The following is a 21,442-nucleotide window of genomic DNA, read 5'->3' as shown; positions in this document are numbered from 1 at the left end:
TCGTGGGCTTTGGATCAGGCCCAATAGGTTATTCGTGGTCAGTGGATAGCGTTGAGTATAAAAAGACATACACAGAACACAGAGTGAAGAAGAGAGTACACGGTGAGTTTTTTAGAGCACTTTATTTTATCATTCTTGTATCAAAACTCTGCTGAATCAATACATTTGAGCATTAATCGTTGAATCTTTGTATTGTAGTTTACTCTCTCGCTCAGTTTGTGTCGTAACGGGGATTCCGCACTCGTTACGACATCCGAAACAAGAAGTCATCGTAGTTCCACTATCCGTCTCATGACCTACAAGTGGTATCAGAGCTATAGGATGATTTCTTGTTGAAAACCGAGTTTCCGGTGATATTTTCGAGTGGGTTTTGAGTTTTTCTTGGTCAAAAATCATGAAACCCGGCTGTGTTTCATAAATATTCTATTTTTAAAACTTGAAAATCCATGTTGTTTGGTGTTGTTCTTGTTTAAAACTTGTTTGCAAAGGTTGGAGATTATCACGAGGTCAAGTTGTTTTGAGTTTTAAAGTGAATATCATAAAACGCCATTTTATCCGGTGAGTTCTTTTGGCTGAAAAAGTCACTAGAGATTATCTGAGTTCTTGTCGGTGGGGTATTATTGAAGACAAGATAAGATTTTGTTTGAAAAAATTTGATTTTTGAAGATGGTTGTTTCACCAACTGTGTCAGGATAAGATTTTGAAAATATCACACCATAAAGTCAATGAAAAACCCCTGTCTTTCGTTGTTTTGGCTTTAGACGAAAAACCTCCGGTTCTTCATTGATTCCCCACGAAAAACCCATTACGTGAAGAACAAAATTTTGTCTTATTAGGTGAAGAACCATTGTTTTGTCTTATTCACATTCTTCATCTCTCAATCTCACGAAAAAACCCATTGGGTGAAGAACCAAATTTTGTCTTATTAGGTAAAGAACCATTGTTTTGTCTTATTAACATTCTTCATCTCTCAATCTCATGAAAAAACCCTTTGGTCAACAAGGATTTTGAGTCAAAGAAAGACAAAGTCCTTTGTCTTTTTGTGATTTCTCACAAAATTCATTTTTCTCAAATTATCTTAGTTCTTCGTAGACTTGGTTGTTCGTGGACGAGTATTTCATGGTTTCACAGTTTCAATTTTCACAGAAAGGTGTAATTTCATATTAAACTTGTTTAATTTGGTTTTTCAAGCATTTGTCTTTAAACATCAACCAAATATGAGTTCAGAATGGTGGGGTTGGAAACCTGATCCTAATGCGGATATGTATACGACTAAAGGTTTAGTGCCTTCATGGGCTCAGTCTCCCACAACCTCGTCCTTATCACAAGCGTGTTCAATTACGGCAAATCAGTGGGCATTGGTTACTAACCAAAATCAAAGTAAACAAAAAATGGCAAGAAATATGTATGGTGAACCATAACCAGTTGCCTCAAAGCAAAGCTATCGGTCTACTGGAGTACCATCATTTCTTGATCCAAACTACAATGGTCAAACAAGAACTGCATTTTATGCCAAAATTGTCAAGGATGTCAGCAATGATGAGTCCTCGGGAAATGATGACAATTCTGAACATGGCGGTAGCTCAGTTGAAGATGTTACAAGGTCAGTTGAGGATGGTACAAGTTCAAGTTCAAGCGAAGATGGATCTCAATATGAATCATCAAGGGAAGTTGTTGATTCTGAGGGAGATGGGTTAATATCTGAGGGTGAATCCAGTCAGGTATGTGTCGATAAACCAAGTTCTGATAGGTGTGATAGTTGTGTTGAATTTAGTGCTAAATTGTCTGATTTGCAAAGCAAATATGATGATTTGCAAAGCAAGTATGACGTGACATTTATCCACCATCAAAGTTTGATCGTGGATCTTTCAAAGTGCACAGAGGTCAACATGTTTCATAAAAATTATGAAAAGGAGTTTCAAAAGGTAATTGACACATTAAAAGAAGATAATTCCGAGCTAAAGAAAATGGTTTCAAGAAAACAAACTGCAATAAATAATTAAATCAATAGGCTCGAGGAAACACAAAAAGAATTGGCGTGTGTTAAGTGTGAAAGTGAGGCGATCCAGCTTAAGTTAGATAGTTATTCAAACTCGAGGTATATGTTGGATCACATCATTGACATACAGAAAAAGAAAGAAGATGTCACGTGCATTGGATATAAGAGATGTCCTCCACCTGTTAGGCACAATTATACCGCAATACCTGATGAGGAAGATAAGCCTCACTTTGAGCCACATGTTCCATTAGAAGTTGAGGAATTCGCAACTGGATTTGGCTACAAAAAGGAAGTATCATCAGATTCGGATGTGTCAGCAGATACAAAAGTATCAACTACTGAACAAAATCAGGATCCTCCAGTCATTGTTGAGGATGCTGATTCTTCAGATGATGAATCCGATGATACTGAATCAGCACAGTTTGATGCAGTAATCAAAGAAGAGGACACACCTCTCGAGAATCATATTCTATGTGATCCTCCCATAAAACCTACTAAGATTGTTCTGGTTGAGTCCACGTCTACGCAAGAGTTGGAGAGTTGTAAAAGCGTGAATTTGCTTCACATGTTGATTAGATCTGATAAAATATATTCAGACAAGGATTTCCCAATCAAGAATGTCAACCAGTCCTTGATTGATAAAGTTTTCGAAGTTCTACTAGTAAGTTTTTGGGAAAGTCAAGAATATGAGTTGTAGTAACTCAGTGTGCTCATATTCTAAAATCTGAAGTTAGAAAGAAATACAAAAATCAAAAATTGCAACCACAAAAAATTCAACGAAAGCAAAATCACGCTACCCGAGGAAAGGGAAATGGCAAACAAATCCAAAACAGGAAGTAGGTTCAGAAGGTGAACTTCGTGAAATCCCAAGGAACAGATAAAATTGAATCTTTTGAAAACAAATCCAACACAGATTTTGTTATGCAAAAGAAAGTTTTGTAAAGAAACAGCCAAAATAATTACGCACAACACACAAACTGTTGTGATGTACGACCAAGTACCTCGAGATCACGAAGTTCATCATCATGTTGTTACAGTTATGATACTTTGAGGTTTGTTGAGCAGAGATCATGTTTTGAGTGTGGTGAGTATGGGCACATTGTCAGAGACTGTCCATATCTCACGAAAGGAAAGGCAAAAGTTGATGCCCCCTGTGGTAACAGTTATCATAAAAGATCTGTTTCACCAAAACAGGACCCTCGTCTTTTTAAACAACGGGAAAAGAAACAGAAAAAGAAACAAAGAAAAGAAGTTGAAAAGGGTTTGAAACCAGATGTTATCCAAACACAGTCTGTTAAATTAGAAGTGAAAAATGAAAAACAAAAACAGATTTGGAAACCAAAACCAGTAACTATTTCAGGGGGGCTACATCAATTCTGAATCATTGGGAAATGGATGTCACAATTCTCGATGATGACGGACGACCCAAGTCTGTGAAGGCTTGGGTCCCCCTCTCCAACTAATCTCTGAGTCAGTGTGCAGGATGTTCCTGGGGGAACTATTGATAGTTATAGGATTGTTGATAGTGGAGCGTCCATGCATAAGGTCGGCGACATAAGGCTCCGAAACATGGTTACATCTTGGAGAATAATGTTTATTCTAATGGAGAGAGAAGAAGAAAAGAAGACAAAAATGTTCAATGAAAGAATGATTATCACACCCCGACCACGTAAAACAACAAAATGTGGCGGAAACGTCGGGGAGTGTTGTAACAGAACCATTGTTTCATGACACATGGAAAATAGAAATGTTGATTTATTGATTAAAGAGTTACAATGTCTTAACAAACAAAGAAGTATAACAAAAATTAACTAGTCTTGTATCTTTTATTGTCACTAAGGCCCCAAGTCCGCCTATGTGTATCTTGATTAATCCTATGCATCATCTCCTGAAACACATGTGAAAATAGGTACATCAGCATAAAAATGCCGGCGAGTACATAGGTTTTATTGATTTAGGATTCATGACTTATAAGTTTAGAAAAAGGTGTTTAACAAAAATCAGTCATGATCCTTGTAAAATGTTTTGTTTTATAAATCGTTTCAAAAGCGATGATAGATATGTATAGATAAAAGAATGATTGTAAGGTTAAATGAATAACCAAGTAAAAATGAATTTGTATAATACAAACTGTTTTTGTAAAACAATGTCTTGTGAAAAATATGTTATTTGTGTAAAAATGTGTAAATCCAAATTGAATGATTTAAATAACGCTACCACATGTAATATAATACAAGCACTTATATATAGGAAGTACCAGCGGCGTATCCACCATGCTTGTATCACATTACACATGCCTCGTTACTTAAATCACTTACCCAAACAAACCACCAATGTAAATTGCCCATGTCTAAACCAATTTTCAAATGTCATTGTGAAAACCATGTCAAAATGTCAATCATGTAATGTGTAAACAAAATGTCATGTATGGCAAGTGAAATATGTATCCATTAAACCATATGTAAAAATGCACAAAACAAAGTATTGAAGTAAAACTCAGTTTAAATCAATGTTATGCATTGTGGAAATGCATGCTATACTGATACAAACATTTATGCGGTATTGTGAAAATTCCATACATTCAAGCCTTGAGACAGCAGGATAACCTTAGAGTAAAGGTTATCAAAAAGAAATGTTTTCGGATTCGGTCATTCCATCCATCCAAACAAACCTGGATTTTAGGAACGGGATTTGTCAAGTCCTATGGTACCATTACCTACTACCGAACGACGTGATCAATGTTAATGAATGTACATTGTCCCATTTAAACAAACCAAATGTCATATCAAAACGTAAGAATGTGATGTGATGTGAATGTACTAAGTATGAACAAAATGAACATACATAGCATGTGATGTGAAACAAATGTACTAAGTATGATGAACATACATAGCATGAAAAGGTAATGTAAAACAGTGTACTAAGTATGCGCTAAACAAACATACATAGCATAAAATGTCATGTAAAACAATGTACTAAGTATGCACACAATGGACATACATAGCAAAAACATAATGAAATCATGTACTAATAGTGTACTAGTGAACATAGCAAGTATATGATATGAAAACATGAAATGCATGAAAGTAACAAGTAGGCACATGTGTTTCACCCCAAAACGTTTCGAAAACAGTAAAGAGGGGACTATGTACTCACTTGAGGGTGCTTAGAAGTCTTGAACAACAACCAAGCAAAGCTAGAGGGATCACGAAATCAAACGGCACCCTATATAGATAACTACATAAATAACCGGACCTAAATCGGGAGATTGGATAGTATGAGGTTTCGTAAACCAAATGAGTATTGGAACTCATATGATATGGTTTAATAAAGCCTACATACTAAAATGAACCCTAATCTAAGTGCTTAAGACCCATTACGACCCGTTTAGGTAGCTTATGCTACTTTAACGCGTCGTTCGCGTAAAACGCGTTCGGAACGCCTAACTTGCCCTATGACAAGTGAAATATGCCTTAACATGTTTAGTATTGTTGCTAAATCAGTTTAGATGTCAAAAGTTACGTTACATATGCTTAAAATGAATTTATGCGTAAAAAGGGTATTTTGGTAATTTACCTAAGGCATATAAACTACCTATCATACAACTATTTAAACGAAGTGACCATAAGGTTTAACCTCGGAAGGTTATTCCCTATATAACAATGGTCACCTAAAGTGTTTGGCCGGATCCTAATGATCGACCAAATGGGTCGGGTTCGAAAGCATAAGCGATTGTTTAGATCGCTTACCTTTACGACCCTAAACAAGCACAATTCTAAAAGCGACGAGCTAAACATGCTAGAACATGTTTAGTAAAGTTAGAAAACAGGTTTGATATCAAAACAAATGGCTTTGATATCCTAGAGTAGTTTGGTTACAAAATACGCGAGAAAACGCATTTTGGCCGAAACTACGACTCGTCACTGAGCCTAGATAACGTGGAAATCAGTAGGTATAGTTACTAGGGACTATAACCATCGTGATTACGCTCACGTTATGAAGTTCAAACGAACTTCGCGTTAACCATAAACTGGTCAAAGCAGAAAGTCAAATGCAGTTTGACTTTTATGCTAAAACGAATGAAAAACGCGAAAGAATACTTACAAAGGGTCCCCGCAAGATTGAATTCCAAGTATTTCTCAGGTATGAAGTGATAATCACTCCAACTTAGAGAAAATCTCAGAATTCAAGTGAGGAATGACTGAAATGAAGGTGGGGATTTATAGGAATGGCACAACCGTTAGGATCGTTCATCGCGAAACGTGCTTCGATCTCAGCCGTCCAAGTGGGCACATGGTATTTGGATACCATGGGCTCTTAAAAACCATCAAATTTGGCCCCTTGTATGATCAAAAACCATTTACAAGTGTGTGGAACAACTGGTAACAGCTGGAAACTGATTTTTGCAGACCTGGGCCTCTCACGTGGCCCGTGTAAAGGACACACACACATTCACGTGGGCCGCCTGGGCTTAGTTTCCAGAATTGTCAGAATTGGCCCCTGAACTTGAGAAACATGCAATTCGGCCCATTTTTGACACGTTTAAGCCCCATTAACCTCATTTCAAGCCTCTAAAATGAAGTTAAAGTGTAGGGAACTCAAAACATGCTCAAAAATATCTCGAATGTCGATTCGTTTGGTCGTACGATCGCGTTATTCGCTTAATTACGACCGAATGCGCATAAGCGCGAAAAACGATCCAAATTGCGCGACGAATGGATTTTTCTTATGCCAAACACTAAAATAAAATATTTTAATGCTTACATAAATTTTTGGATGTCCGGAAGTATTCAGAATGTAAGTTATGCGCGAAAATACAAACTTATGCACTTTTTGATGCTTTTAGTCCCTGAATGACCAAAAAGTTTATTTTAGCACACCGAACACCTCAAAGCCTATTTCTAAGCTATGTAAAGGATATTTTGGGTATGTTTAACTTATGGTCAAGTTCCGGAATGTCCGTTACAGTACAAATTGACATACTTTCGCAGTTTGTCATATTTAGTCCCTATAAGCGAATAAACTTGATTTCGGCACACCAAACCTTCCAAAACTTATTTCTAAGTTATGTAAAGGTTATTTAATGTATGTTAAGCCTATGTCACTATTCCGGAGTGTTTGTTGTATTAAACTGGTTATATTTACGCATCAGTGCGCGTATAACCTCCCAGAAAGCGATTTAGAGCCCGAAATCGAACAAGAGTTGATATGTGCAAATGATACACATATTTTTACAAATCCCAAGTATGAAATACAATATTTCATTGGTTTGGTATCTGTTTGAAGGTTGAAGTGACACAGATGTCACAATGATGGTGGAAAAATGTGGTTGAATGAAGTTGAAAAATTCGACAAGATGAAAAATGTGCCAATTGATTGTTGAAGGTTTTGTTCAGGTCCACAGGATAGATTCAATCGAAATGTACGCGCCTGCAGCACGTCTGAAGATTATCGAAGATTAATGACCTTTTCTTCCACAAGAAGTTCAAAGTCGGCAAGATGAACGTGCAGTGTACTTTTCTCTACGGTGTGATTGAAGAAAATGTGTTTGTTGATCAAACCAACCGGGTGTGCGGATGCCTTGGCATGGATTGGACAACCGCACACTACTTCTCTAGGAGAAATATGAAGACCTTTGCTGGTGCAAAAGCATGTGGAATACATCGTGATGGTTCGACCAATGATGATATGCACAAGCTTTCCCAGATGCTCCATTTGCCACTTACCAGCCAAACCCGGAGGTTTATGATCTTGTTGCTGTGAAGAGAATTCTCGGTTCATTGAAGTAGGTGCAAAATCGACTTTGAAATCCACACTGGGTGGATATCCAGTTTGGGAGAGTACTTAAATTCCTGCCAATGCATGAAGTAGTTGCAAGATTACGGTTTTGAATTTATAATCTCCCCTATCCTTGTCGATATTTAAGTTGCTTTATGATTTACTAACATCCTGTACAACACTCCTTGACCAGATAGATACATTGATCTCGAATATCACCTCACACGTGATTGTTTCAATGTGAAACTCGTCACTATTGTTTTGGTCCACATCGATACCGACATGCCAACTTATTTTCCAAAATTCGATAAATCATTTCTGATTTAAATTAAATTTTAGTAAATGGCATCCAGGTAAAACATGAGTTAATCCACTTCGGGAGATTCTTTTTGTGAATATTTTTCTTGAGAAAATCCAAAAAGATGTTTTTCAAAATTTAAATTTACTTTTTGAATTTTATGGGAAGTAAATCCAAATCAGCAAAATACAAAAACAATAGAAAAACAAAAATGAGTTTCCTTGTGCGAAAAAGAGAAAATGATAGTACATCAGTGGTCGGTCGAAACCTCTTTGAACTTAAAATGAAAAACGATAAGCAGCTTTAGATAAGATGTATCGGTAGGCTCACAATCATTTTAAAGTGTGCAGGGTGACATAAACCTAAATCGACTGAGGCTCATTGGCATATGGTCTTGGTACCGAAATTTTATTTGATAGATTGCCGAGGTTCTGAGATACGTGGTCTTTATGCTATTTATCATCTAGGTATCATGGTTGTTTCTTTTACCGAAAACAACGGGGACGTAAGTCTAGAACTTCCATGATACCATACCTACGTGTACATATCATATAAACATGTATATAATACATGATGCATACGACCTCAATAAGTGATAAACAATCACATGTCCCAATTAATAAGTGATAATATATCACAGCTTTTATCCGAGAGTCAAGTTCGTCTCTTTGTCGGTACTATGGTACTAACCTGTTCACGGACTTGCTCTTGTGCCCTACATGCATTGAATATCTAGTTCCTCATTAATAAGTGATTTAATCACATAGGGCTTGTATTCATTCAAAAATAAGTAAGTATATCACATCATATACGTTGAAAACAGATGACAAATGGTATACTCACCAATAAGATGAATTCTCGTGCATACCTTCATACGGGAATGTGTCGTGTGTGGATGAACACTGGTTGGTAAGTATAAATCATACCTTAACGTATCCCCTAATCCCGAGTACATCTGATAAGTTGAGCTTAAGTGGACAACAATAAGCGATAATCGTTATAGGATGCTTATCTTAATATTAACTAAGTGAACAACAAGAGCGTTTTGGCGTGACTGTACACTGATATGATTCTCTTACCCTCGAAACTCACAAAAAGAATGTCTGTAAATATTTATTTACTGTTTTCGGTTTCTGCATCTCTGTATATATTTATTTACTGTTTTCCACCTTTACATTCCAAAAATGCAAAAATACCAAAAAGATTTTAGGTTTGTTTTAATATAAACTTTATAAAAAACTAAAAAGATTTTATTTCTATGTTATTTTTTGATTGTACGATGTTGGATCTCGAGTCTTTTCCACCTGACACCTGATTGAAACCTAAAACAATTGCATCTTCATTAACGATCGTAGTTAACAAGTTGTGAAAGTTAAAATAAAAAATTAATCAAACTTTTAAACTTTCAAACTGTTGTTGGTCGGTAGTTGATTGATAGTTGGTCACATGTGGGTTGTTTTTTTATGTTGACTATATTACAAGCAGTTGTTCTCATTACGCGTTTAGCTTTCTTGTATGTGCAGATGTGACATTCAAACTAGCTAAAGGTGAAGAGAACGTGTTAGATGACAAGCTAGGAATGAAGACACCACATGGATGCAATCAAAGGATCAAGATGATCGATTTGCCGCTGACCACTCATCAACACCACAAGGATCTAAAAATTTGAAGATCAACGTCTCACGAGCTACGTTCAAGGGGGAATTTGATGATGCACCACCTGTTTGTTCCAAGTGAAGACATCTGAACATCCGACAACTATGTGAAGAATGAACCTCACGAGCAGGATCCAAGGGGGAGTTTGTTGATACATTTCATGTGGATAAGGCTGGTTTCGGTTCGCATACGCTACAAAATGAAGTCTGAAGCCCGATATCCTCCGTCGAGTTTTGGAATAGACGTGACTCCATATGTGATGAAAAATAGATTGCACATGAGCAATCTGTTTGATGTTTGTGTTATTGTTGCTGCTGGTGATTATTTGCAAGTCTAAATGAATCAATCTGCAAGTTTGCATGTGTGCAACCCTCCACGAAAGTCCATACCAGTGAAGAACCTGCATTGCCAAACATCATGCATGAAGCCAACAAAGAAGGTTCTTCGTGAGTTTCGTTGTTTGCTGATCATAGCCTTCACGAAGAACCATCCAGCTGAAGAACCACTTGGTCGCAGAATGTGCTATACGAAGAACCCAAGTTCTTCGTTGGTTCCTGGTTTTTCGTGGGCTTTGGATCAGGCCCAATAGGTTATTCGTGGTCAGTGGATAGGGTTGAGTATAAAAAGACACACATAGAACACAAAGTGAACAAGAGAGTACACAGTGAGTTTTTGAGAGCACTTTATTGTATCATTCTTGTATCAAAACTCTGCTGAATCAAAACATTTGAGCATTATTCATTGAATCTTTGTATTGTATTTTACTCTCTTGCTCGGTTTGTGTCGTAACGGGGATTCCACACTCGTTACGACATCCGAAACAAGAAGTCATCGTAGTCCGACGATCCGTATCGGGACCTACACTAGTTTCTAGTCTAAATGTCATTTATCTATTTTGGGAGGGGGTCAAGTGCAACTTATATTTCTATAAATAGGTATCAATAATCCTTAGGGAGGTAGGATTGAGTTTGTTAGTTCGTTAGGGCTCCTTCTTGTGCAGTGAGAGAGGGCTAGGCCCTGGATTATCTCTGTAATTTTTCCTTTACGTATTCAGCAATACAATCGTTTTGTCCTTGTTTCTATTATCTTCTCTAAATCCAATCTATCACAATCATTTCATATCCGATCTCTATCAACTATCCTAATGCATAACCCTAATGGGCTAAAGGTTAACAGACTTAACCTACTAGACCCTAATTACAATATTTCTTGACACATCTTTACATGGATGCAGTATAAAGGCATTGGTGTATTTTTCGTCTATATGAATTTTTATTACATATTTTAATTGAAATAAGTTTTCAATACCTACTAAACCTAGAAGCTAGAAAGAGAGCTAGGTTACTTTTAGCTATAACCCAATTTCAGGTAAATCCAACGCCGATTTGCATTTTCCGATGTTGCAGTGGTGGTAGTACCCAGCGGTGGTGTGGTGGTGAGTGACTCATGAAACGATTAAAAAACAAACAAAAAACGTGAACCAAGGTAAATGACACATGGAACAATCGGGTGAAAGCATTGTGTAGGTCCCTTTCCGGAGGATGACGAACCTAAACCTTGTTATACAAACCTACTAGCGAGTGTGGAATCCAAGCTAGTAAGCAAACCGGGATGAAGCAAGTAGAGAAACAAACACACACAGGTTCACCGATTAACACCACTGTATTAATACGTATGAAGGTTTCGGTTACAAGCACAATGTTTACAAATCTAACTTGCAAACTCTCAAGTGTGTGTGTGTGTTTTCGGACAGAATGCTCTCAAGAACTATATCTTTCTGTCTGTGTGTATCTAAGTGTCTGAGTAAAACACAACACACTGCATGGGTATATATATACCCAGCCCAGGTTGACATGTCCGAAGGATTCGATAGATGGTCGAAGGATCATCTATCGACTACAAAGCTTTTGAAGGATCAGTATTCACGTCGAAGGATGATCTATCGATCATCCATTCGAAGGTTCATCTTTCGAGTTCATCGAAGGATCAATATTATCCTTCGATGTGCATCCTTCGAGCCAGACAAATGACAACCAATAACTAACTGTTTGACCAAGTCAATCCGGAGGAAGGTTGACTCGGTCAACTTACAGACTAACTAGGACATCGTTTACATATAGACCGAATACAGACAAAGTACAGACACAAGTGCACCAACAAACTCCCCCTTGGCTGTAGCTTTGTCTCGAACTTCGATGGTCTTTGGTCTTCGAGTTCTCAAAACTCTGATGTCCTTTCAAGTCTTCAATGTCGGAGGATCTTCAAAGTCTTCACGTCTTGAAAGCAGAGAGTGTATCAACAAACTACCCGTATCATGTAGGAAGTGTGTTGACAAACTCCCCCTTAACATAAGCTCCCCCTTGAGTTATGCTCGTGAATGACTTGATCTTTATGAAGTGAGATCCTTGTGGTGTTGATGATGGCCAGCGGCAACTCGATCATCTTCATCTTTTGAGCGCCTTCTCGTCGTGTCTTCATTCCAAAGCTTGTCATCGACCATGTTCTCCTAGCCTTTAGAATCTGCACATGCAAGAAATCTAAACGCGTAATGAGAACAACTGCTTGGAATAGTTAGTATAACCAAGTGACACACGAATGACCATGTCATAATCAAACACCGTCCGACAGTTTGAAAGTTTAATAAGTTTCTCAATTTTAGACTTAACTTTCAAAACTTGCAAATTTCGACCGTTTATGAAGATTTAGTCAATTCGGTTTTCGTTCAGGTTTCAGGTAACGAAGACTCGAGCTCCAACATCGTACGATCGAAATTAAAGTAGAAATAAAATCTTTTTGGCTTTTACAAAGTTTATATTAAAACACGCCTAAAATCTTTTTGGTATTTTTGAAATTAAAAGACAACAATTTTAATATCCTTTGAGTGTTATCAAGCGACATCACCGCTAATGTCGTGCTGATATGCACCAAACGCCGAAACTGTTTAAAAGAAAACAATAAAAGTTAAGCAGTAAATAAATAAATATATACAAACATTCTTTTTGCGAGTTTCGAGGGTAAGAGAATCATATCAGTGTACGGTCATGCCAAAACACTCTTGTTGTTCAGTTAATTAACATTAAGATAAGCATCCTATAACAATTATCGGTATTGTTGTCCACTTAAGCTCAACTTATCAGATGTAATCATGGCGAGGGGATACGTTAAGGTATGATTTATACTTACCGACGGTGTTCATCCACATCACGACACATTCCCGTATCAAGGTATGCACGAGAGTTCATCTTACCGGTGAGTATACCGACTATCATTTGTTTGACCGTATAAGCTGTGAGATACTCACTTATTTTAATTTGAAAACAAGCCCTATGTGATATAATCACTTATTGATGAGGGACTTGATTTTCATATGCATGAGGGCACAGGTGCAAGTCCGTGAACAGGTCAGTACTTCCGTACAGCAGAGAGACGAACTTGACACCCGGATAAATGTGATATTTTATCACTTATTAGTTTGGACATGTGATTGTTTATCACTTATTGAGGTCGAATGCAGTATGTAAAATGTACACGTATGTATAGTATCATGGAAGATCTAGACTTGCGTCCCCGTTATTTTTCGGTAAAAGATACAACCATGATACCCAGATGATCCGAATAGTGATAACCATAAAGACCGAATATCTCAGAACCCCGGCAATCTATCAAACGAAATTTCGGTACTAAGACCATATGCCAATGAGTGGTTCCCACCTGGTCTTCAGTCGATTAAGATTTATATCACCCTGCACACTTTAAAATGATTGTGAGCCTACCGATACATCTTATATAGAGCTGCTTATCGTTTTACATTTAAGGTTTAAAGAGGTTTGGATAGACCACTGATGTACTATCATTTTCTCTTTTGCTCGCCAGGAAACTCATTTTTGTTTTTCTATTGTTTTTGTGTTTTTGAAATTTTTCGATGTTTTTGGATTTTCAGATTTTCGGATTTACTCCCCCTAAAATCAATAAACTAAGACAAATTTAAAACACACAAAGATATTTACAAAAATGATTTTCCGATGTTGGTTTACTCTTGCTTGACCTTAATGCCGTTTACCAATAATAAGAAGTCAAATCTAGATTTGTCAAAAGCTTTGGTAAATAAGTCGGCACGTTGGTCATCGGTGTGGACCTTAACAACATCGATTAGCCTTTTCTCAAAGCAATCACGTATGAAGTGATATTTGATTTCGATGTGTTTGGTCTTTGAATGCTGCACAGGATTTTTAGTGATATCTAAAGCAGCAGAATTATCAACGTAAATAGGAGTAGTTAGGAATTCAAAACCGTAGTCCCGCAATTGTTGTTGGATCCAAAGAACTTGGGAGCAACAACTTGAGGCAGCAATGTATTCAGCTTCGCATGTTGATGTAGCGACGCATGTCTGCTTCTTGCACTGCCATGTCACTAGGCGATTTCCTAAAAACTGACATCCAGCCGTTGTGGATTTGCCGTCGATTTTGCATCCGCCAAAATCAGAATCACTGAAAGCTACCAATTCAAAGTTATTATCCCTAGGGTACCACAGACCGGTGTCAGGGTACGCCTTCAAATAACGAAAAATCCTTTTGACAGCTGCAAGATGTGAGGCCTTCGGGTTAACTTGATATCTGGCAAGCAGGCACGTTGGGTACATTATGTCTGGCCTTGATGCTGTGAGGTACATAAGAGATCCGATCATCGCGCGATAGTATGAGGGGCTAACAGCTTCACCCTTCAAGTCCGGAGTAATTCCGTGATTAGTTGGCAATGGGGTACCAATGGGCGTTGCATCGGACATCTGGAACCGGCTCAAGATGTCACCAACATATTTAGTCTGATGGATGAATATCCCAGACTCCGTTTGTTGCACTTGTAGGCCCAAGAAGAAGGTCATTTCCCCCATAGCACTCATCTCGAACTTATCCTGCATAATGCGCTCGAAATTCCTACACAAAGCATCATTAGTAGAACCAAAAATAATATCATCAACGTATACCTGAACCAGAAGAAGATCTCCATCTTGTTCTTTGATGAAGAGAGTACAATCGATAAGACCTCTTCGAAAACCATTCTCCAGCAGATAGGTAGATAAGGTTGCATACCAAGCTCGTGGCGCTTGATGAAGGCCATAGAGAGCTTTGTTGAGCAACCAAACCCGATCGGGATGGACAGGATCTTCAAAACCTGGAGGCTGTTCGACATATACCTCTTCTTCAACCACACCATGTAGAAATGCACTTTTCACGTCCATCTGGTAAACCTTGAATCCTTTGAATGAGGCATAAGCCAGAAAGATCCGAATAGCTTCCAGACGTGCAACAGGTGCATACACTTCGTTGTAGTCGATCCCTTCAATCTGACGAAAACCTTGAACGACTAAACGAGCTTTGTTCCGAATAACCACTCCACGGTCGTCTTTCTTGCATTTGAAGACCCATCGAGTGCCAATCTTCTTGTAATTCTCAGGTTTTTCAACAAGCTTCCAAACACCAAGCTTGTGAAATTGCTGCAATTCTTCTTGCATGGCTTCAACCCAAGCACTATCTTTCAATGCTTCTTTCCACGATTTTGGTTCTTCTTGTGACACGTAACACGCGAAGGACCAGTCATTTTGTTGACCAGATTCTCTTATAGCTGAATACAAACCAGCATTCCGGTTGTTTCTCAGCTGATTACGCGTCTGCACACCGCGATGGACATCTCCTATTATGTTCTGCTGGGGATGGGTATCGTGAATCCTCATTTCAGGATTATCTGGCACACGAGCATTGATACCCAAATTATTCAGATTAAGATCTACAACCAGCTCCACACCAGGAATGTGGGTAGAGGTGGATGCATTCCCTTCAGCAGTGTCTACATTCTGCATATGAGGTGTATCACCAGAGGCACCTTGAACAGGAGCAGCTGGAGCTGAAGATCCTTCTGCTGCATCATGATATTCATCATCTTCAGAGGAATCATTATAATCAGCAGCATCTTCATAAACCTCATTTTGAACCATATTGTTGACTGACGAAGAAGCTTGAGGGTCAACAACAATAGGTCTAACCAAAGGCGAGACAGCAGCGTTGTCACTTTCCAACAACATCCTAGCCGCTGCTGATTCTTCGTCAAAGGTTGGCAGATTGAAGGAGTCAAATAGTCCATCATAGTCGAACATCCACGGATCACCCGGAGCCCTAACAGGACTCGTGTACCTTTGAACCCTAACTTCACTCCAAAGTTCAATCTTTTTGGTAGCTAGATTCCAAACACGAAAATTCGGAGTAGCATATCCAAGGAAGAAACCCTCGATAGCTCTTGCACCAAACTTTCCATCCGGCTCAATCATAGTACATGGAGCACCAAACGGTTCAAGGTAAGAAAGATCCAGTTTCCTTTTCTGAAGGAGTTCGAAGCAAGTCTTGCCATGTCTCTTTACTGTAAGAACTCTGTTTAACGTGTAGCATGCAGCCGATACAGCCTCCCCCCAGAATTGAATAGGGAGTTCCGACTCTACTAACATTGTTCTTGCAGTTTCTATAATCATCCGATTCTTCCTCTCTGCAACACCATTTTGTTGTGGAGTATAACGAGAACTGTACTCATGAAGAATGCCTTTAGAAGTACAAAACTCACCCATAACCTGATTCTTGAATTCGGTTCCATTGTCGCTTCGGATCCTCTTCACTTTCAACGAATAGAGATTCTCCAACATTGTAAGAAGATCCTTGAGGATGCCAGGAGTTGCACTCTTGTGTGCCATGAAGGATACCCAAGATAATCTAGAATAATCATCAGTAACAACTAGACAATAGGCATCACCGAACGTTGTCTTGTGCTCTGATACCACTTGTAGGTCCCTTTCCGGAGGATGACGAACCTAAACCTTGTTATACAAACCTACTAGCGAGTGCGGAATCCAAGCTAGAAAGCAAACCGGGATGAAGCAAGTAGAGAAACAAACACACACAGGTTCACCGATTAACACCACTGTATTAATACGTATGAAGGTTTCGGTTACAAGCACAATGTTTACAAATCTAACTTGCAAACTCTCAAGTGTGTGTGTGTGTTTTCGGACAGAATGCTCTCAAGAACTCTATCTTTCTGTCTGTGTGTATCTAAGTGTCTAAGTAAAACACAACACACTGCATGGGTATATATATACCCAGCCCAGGTTGACATGTCCGAAGGATTCGATAGATGGTCGAAGGATCATCTATCGACTACAAAGCTTTCGAAGGATCAGTATTCACCTCGAAGGATGATCTATCGATCATCCATTCGAAGGTTCATCTTTCGAGTTCATCGAAAATATTATCCTTCGATGTGCATCCTTCGAGCCAGACAAATGACATCCAATAACTAACTGTTTGACCAAGTCAATCCGGAGGAAGGTTGACTCGGTCAACTTACAGACTAACTAGGACATCGTTTACATATAGACCGAATACAGACAAAGTACAGACACAAGTGCACCAACACATTGTTCAATTAACTTTTTTTTGAACGGCAAATTTCTTGTTAACATTGTCGTCTGCAGGACTTGAACCCAAGACCTCCTCTCCCTTCCAAACCCAGGTGTGTAAAGGCTTTTCCTTTGCCAATGGACCACCACTCCTTTGGTAGTATTCGATTAACTAATCACTGTTGCTTCTTTTTTACTTCAATTACAAGTTTTCATTCACTCTAAAGTTTCTTCACTATTTTCTCTTTGTATCAGCAGATATCTCCTTTTATTCAGTATTATTTGGTATATGTCAAATTGTCAACAATAACTTCTTCAATCATATTGGTAGGGATCACCACTTTAAGGAACCCAAACAAGTAATTTAGAGGTTGTATACTTTTACTAACAACTTCATGTATATATAATCAAAGACAAATGAAACCACAAAATAAACCTGCTAAATCTTCCAAACACCCTTTGGTTGAGAATAAAGAACCCAAGGACAATAAAACTGCAATTTAGTCACCATCTTAAACTCACAATTACAGCTTTCATGTTTTAACTAGTTTCCACTTTCCACATTACAATTCACCCTTAACTCAAGTTCTCTTCATCTTCCTCTGCATTTGAAATCCAACCTAATCCAGAAGATGAAAATCCACCCGCTTTCTTGCTCTAGTCTTCCATAATATTCAGCATAGCGCCATTTTCCATACCTGATGAAACAAACAGAATCCATTGGTCCAACAAACCAAGCAGACAGTTCCTAATTATTAGGTCAGATGCACGCAAGGTATTTGGTCTACTCATTTTTAATCACTGTGTTATAATTTACATAGGTTATGTTCTTATCTACACCATAAACCTATTTGGCATTCATGTCCCAGGTGCATATTAGTCATAGTCATAGATATTGTAGCACTAGTTATTATGTGTGTTTGCAAAAAGTTAACCCAAGTCTACAAATTAACAAGAATCCAAATAAACAGCTTATAAGTTGCTAAAACAACCTAAGATACCTTTCTCAATATCATCATAATAATGTCAAAGATAAAGAGAGTACTAACCAGGGTCGGTATCAATCAAGCAATCATGCGGAAAGTACCACATGTTTGTAGTTAAACACATTCTCCTTGTCTTACTAGGATCATATCCATCAGAGAAATTAAGCCTCTGATACTGTGTCCAAGGGTGGATCCACGTATCTGGTCTAATGGCAGCAGCACACTTGAAGTTACTTAAAAAAACTGCATATGCACCTATCGTCCTGTTTGAATTCACCCATTTCATTTCATCAAAATCAGCTTCAACAGCCAACACATCTCCTACTGCATCCACCACAAAAAGGTTTTCACTTGAACTTAGGAATTCCAGCATATAATTGTGTGCCCATGGGAAATTCTTCATATTCAGTAGGGTTAAGGTGGGCTCTCGATTAAGTCTAAGTTCACATAACTGACTGTTCCAGTCTATCGTATATATTTTTCCCTTGAAAAAATGTAAATCATGGATGATGCTAGGGGATGTGGCATAATACCACTCACTTTGTTCACCAGGTAAAGAGAAAGCTATTTTATCGGCAAATGCGTGTGTGATTACCACAAACACCCACCCGAACATTGATGGTGAAAAGACAAGAATGCCCCTGAAACGTGTTGGGAAAGGAGTTACACCAAAGGGGAAATCTCGGAAACAAAGTTCTTTCTTTGTGAAGGGATTCACAAGCCAGAAATCACAGGCTTCCCTCTCAAAAAAAATCAAGTAACCACAAGTTATCCCAACACAAATTGTGCCATTAGAATGGGGAATGGTGGTTTTCAACTTTCTCCTTTGGTAGTCCTCTAAGTAACACTCTTTGTCATTCAAACGAGAAGAGATGGATAAATACATGGGTTGTTTAGACACCATAAATTTATTCCAGTTAGAGACCGCAACTGATCTCCATGATTTACAGACATCACCGAAAGCAATAAAATCAAGCACTCCCAAGTGCATCATAATTAAAAGCAGTAAATCTTGGTCAAGGTCTGACCATGATGCTGAAACATCCTTGTTTAGTTTTCTGGTCATGCTTCTAGTATTGGCCATTCCTGCACTTGCAAAAGAACAATTATAATTCAAGCTCTTGGTATATGTAAAATTCCACTTAATATGCAAAAGAAAATGTAACCAAAGAACAAGCATATAAGAATGCTACACTGCTCAAATCTAATCAATCTTACAAAAGGCATCAATCAAGACTACATTTGTAATTTTCTTTTTCAGGATAAATGTTGATTTCTAACCCACCTAAAAAAGGAAAGCTCGCGATAAAAAATGTAATTTTCAGCAAAAACATGTAAAATACTAAATCTTTCATGTGAGATCCAATTGTCAAATCCAATGATTCATCATGCAGATCAGAACAGCTAATTTTACAAACTAAATTTACAACTTCAGTAACCAAATTAGCAGATCATTACACATTGCATCAATCAAGTGTAAAAACTCAAATCAGGTCAGATTAGGTAAAATAATTAGGGCAATGGAAAAAAGATCAGATTTCTACACTGAAATCTAACAAAAAAATCAGATTTGGTAACAATTGAAGTAGCCAAGTTATACCTGCAAATCTGAGATTGCAAAGGCGCAGTGCCGGCGTTGAGAGTGGAGTTGGGGTGGGCGATGTAGTCGAGACAATTGCGACTAGCGAGGAGGCACAGCGGAATATGAGTGTCAAATGAGAAATGAAAGCTAAAAGTAGCGTTAGATTTGAATGACAAATTACAATAATACCCCTTATAAAAAGAACTTTGATTAGGCGTGACTTCACATGTGATCATTGTGCCACCGCTGCATAATCTAGATAGTATGTGTGTTTAATATCCTGTATGCATTTTGCATAAGTATATAAAAAGTGATCAAACAATGAAGTGGTCAATCCAATCCAAAAGGCTCCAATACACGTCATAGAAATTTACAGGATTTGTACATTTTCCAGCAAAGATCAAGATATAACATTCCACAACCAATTAGTGGGGTAATGGCAACAATTTCCTCTTCATAATCAAGTCACTGAATTATATGAATCTAAAGTAGATGTATCTAAGAAATATCAAATCAGAATGCATGTTTATGTTTGTTAAAATGACTTACTCAACAATCAACTGTCAAACTTTTAATTATAACAGTCAACTGAACATCCAAGTGGACCCTATAACAGATGTGTACATTGCAAGTGGAAAAGGAGGATTAAGAAAATTATACAACATCACATCAAAAAGAAACATACAACGTCGAATTCACTGCAGGGAAGAAACAGCACAAGCTCTCCATCGTGGTAAATGAGTCATAAAATGCTTGGGTGAATAAATACAGACATTTACTGCAACTAAATACACAATCCATTAGCACCACACTTCAGTTTCCTTGAGAAAACTGCATATTCCGCTCCTGTATTTTCTGGCAACACTCATTTCATATGACAAAATTATAAGTTCGACGACATGGCAATGATATTCTAGTTCCAATTTAATAATCTTAATGTATATCACACTTCAGTTCCCTAGACAAAACTGCATATTCCCCTCCTGAATAAGTCTCACTTCTAAGTTCCAATTTATAATAATCTTAATGTATATCACACACACTTATTTCCCTTGAAACAAGTAAATGGGATCATTGGAGTAGAGATGATTCCATAGACATCTTCATGTTAAGAGAACGCAACTGACCTCCATCATTTGCAAAACACAACTGAATGAAACAAAATTAATGAATCCAAGTTGCATCATTATTTAAAACTACATTGTCAGAAGTCTTGCTGCTAGATGTATCAAAAACTACACTGTTGCAATCACACATACATATCAATTTCTTAACACAGAACCGAAAGCAACTTTGGCCATCCAATACCTCAAGCCTCTCAATTAGAAAAAAAACAGTGAGAATACAAACTAGCTGCGCTTCTGCGCCTAGTTCGCTTTTGAAAACTAGCTATAAAGTCAAAGCTTTTACGGACAGTCATATATGTTCTTCAGAACACAACAACTGATTTCTACCCAGCGATCGAACGGTAATAAGCTACATCAAAGTTAAACTTTTTTATTTTGTTGGTTGCAAATTGCAATAGCCAAGTTGTTATCTTTATCAAGCGATGAACTTTAACTCAAATTCTTTTATTAATGGAAGGGTGGAGAGAATAGGCACTAGCCTCAAATCTTCAACGTCATAATTCAACTACAATATTAAAGAATAAATTCAAAGGATTAGCCAAGACAGAATTTACCAAAGCGTATCTCAGAAATTTTTA

General features: G+C 37.8%; 1 protein-coding gene across 1 annotated transcript; it reads right to left on the bottom strand.

Moving 5' to 3' along the window:
• Positions 1-18,213: 18,213 nt before the first annotated feature.
• On the bottom strand, positions 18,214-19,239 carry LOC110919837. The gene has a single exon (XM_022164088.1). It carries the CDS (start codon positions 19,237-19,239, stop codon positions 18,214-18,216), a length of 1,026 nt encoding a protein of 341 aa, XP_022019780.1.
• Positions 19,240-21,442: the final 2,203 nt, after the last annotated feature.

The sequence above is a fragment of the Helianthus annuus genome, chromosome 16 (assembly GCF_002127325.2).
Source record: "Helianthus annuus cultivar XRQ/B chromosome 16, HanXRQr2.0-SUNRISE, whole genome shotgun sequence".
Lineage (NCBI taxonomy): Eukaryota > Viridiplantae > Streptophyta > Magnoliopsida > Asterales > Asteraceae > Helianthus > Helianthus annuus.
This window is presented reverse-complemented; position numbering and strand designations above follow the sequence as displayed.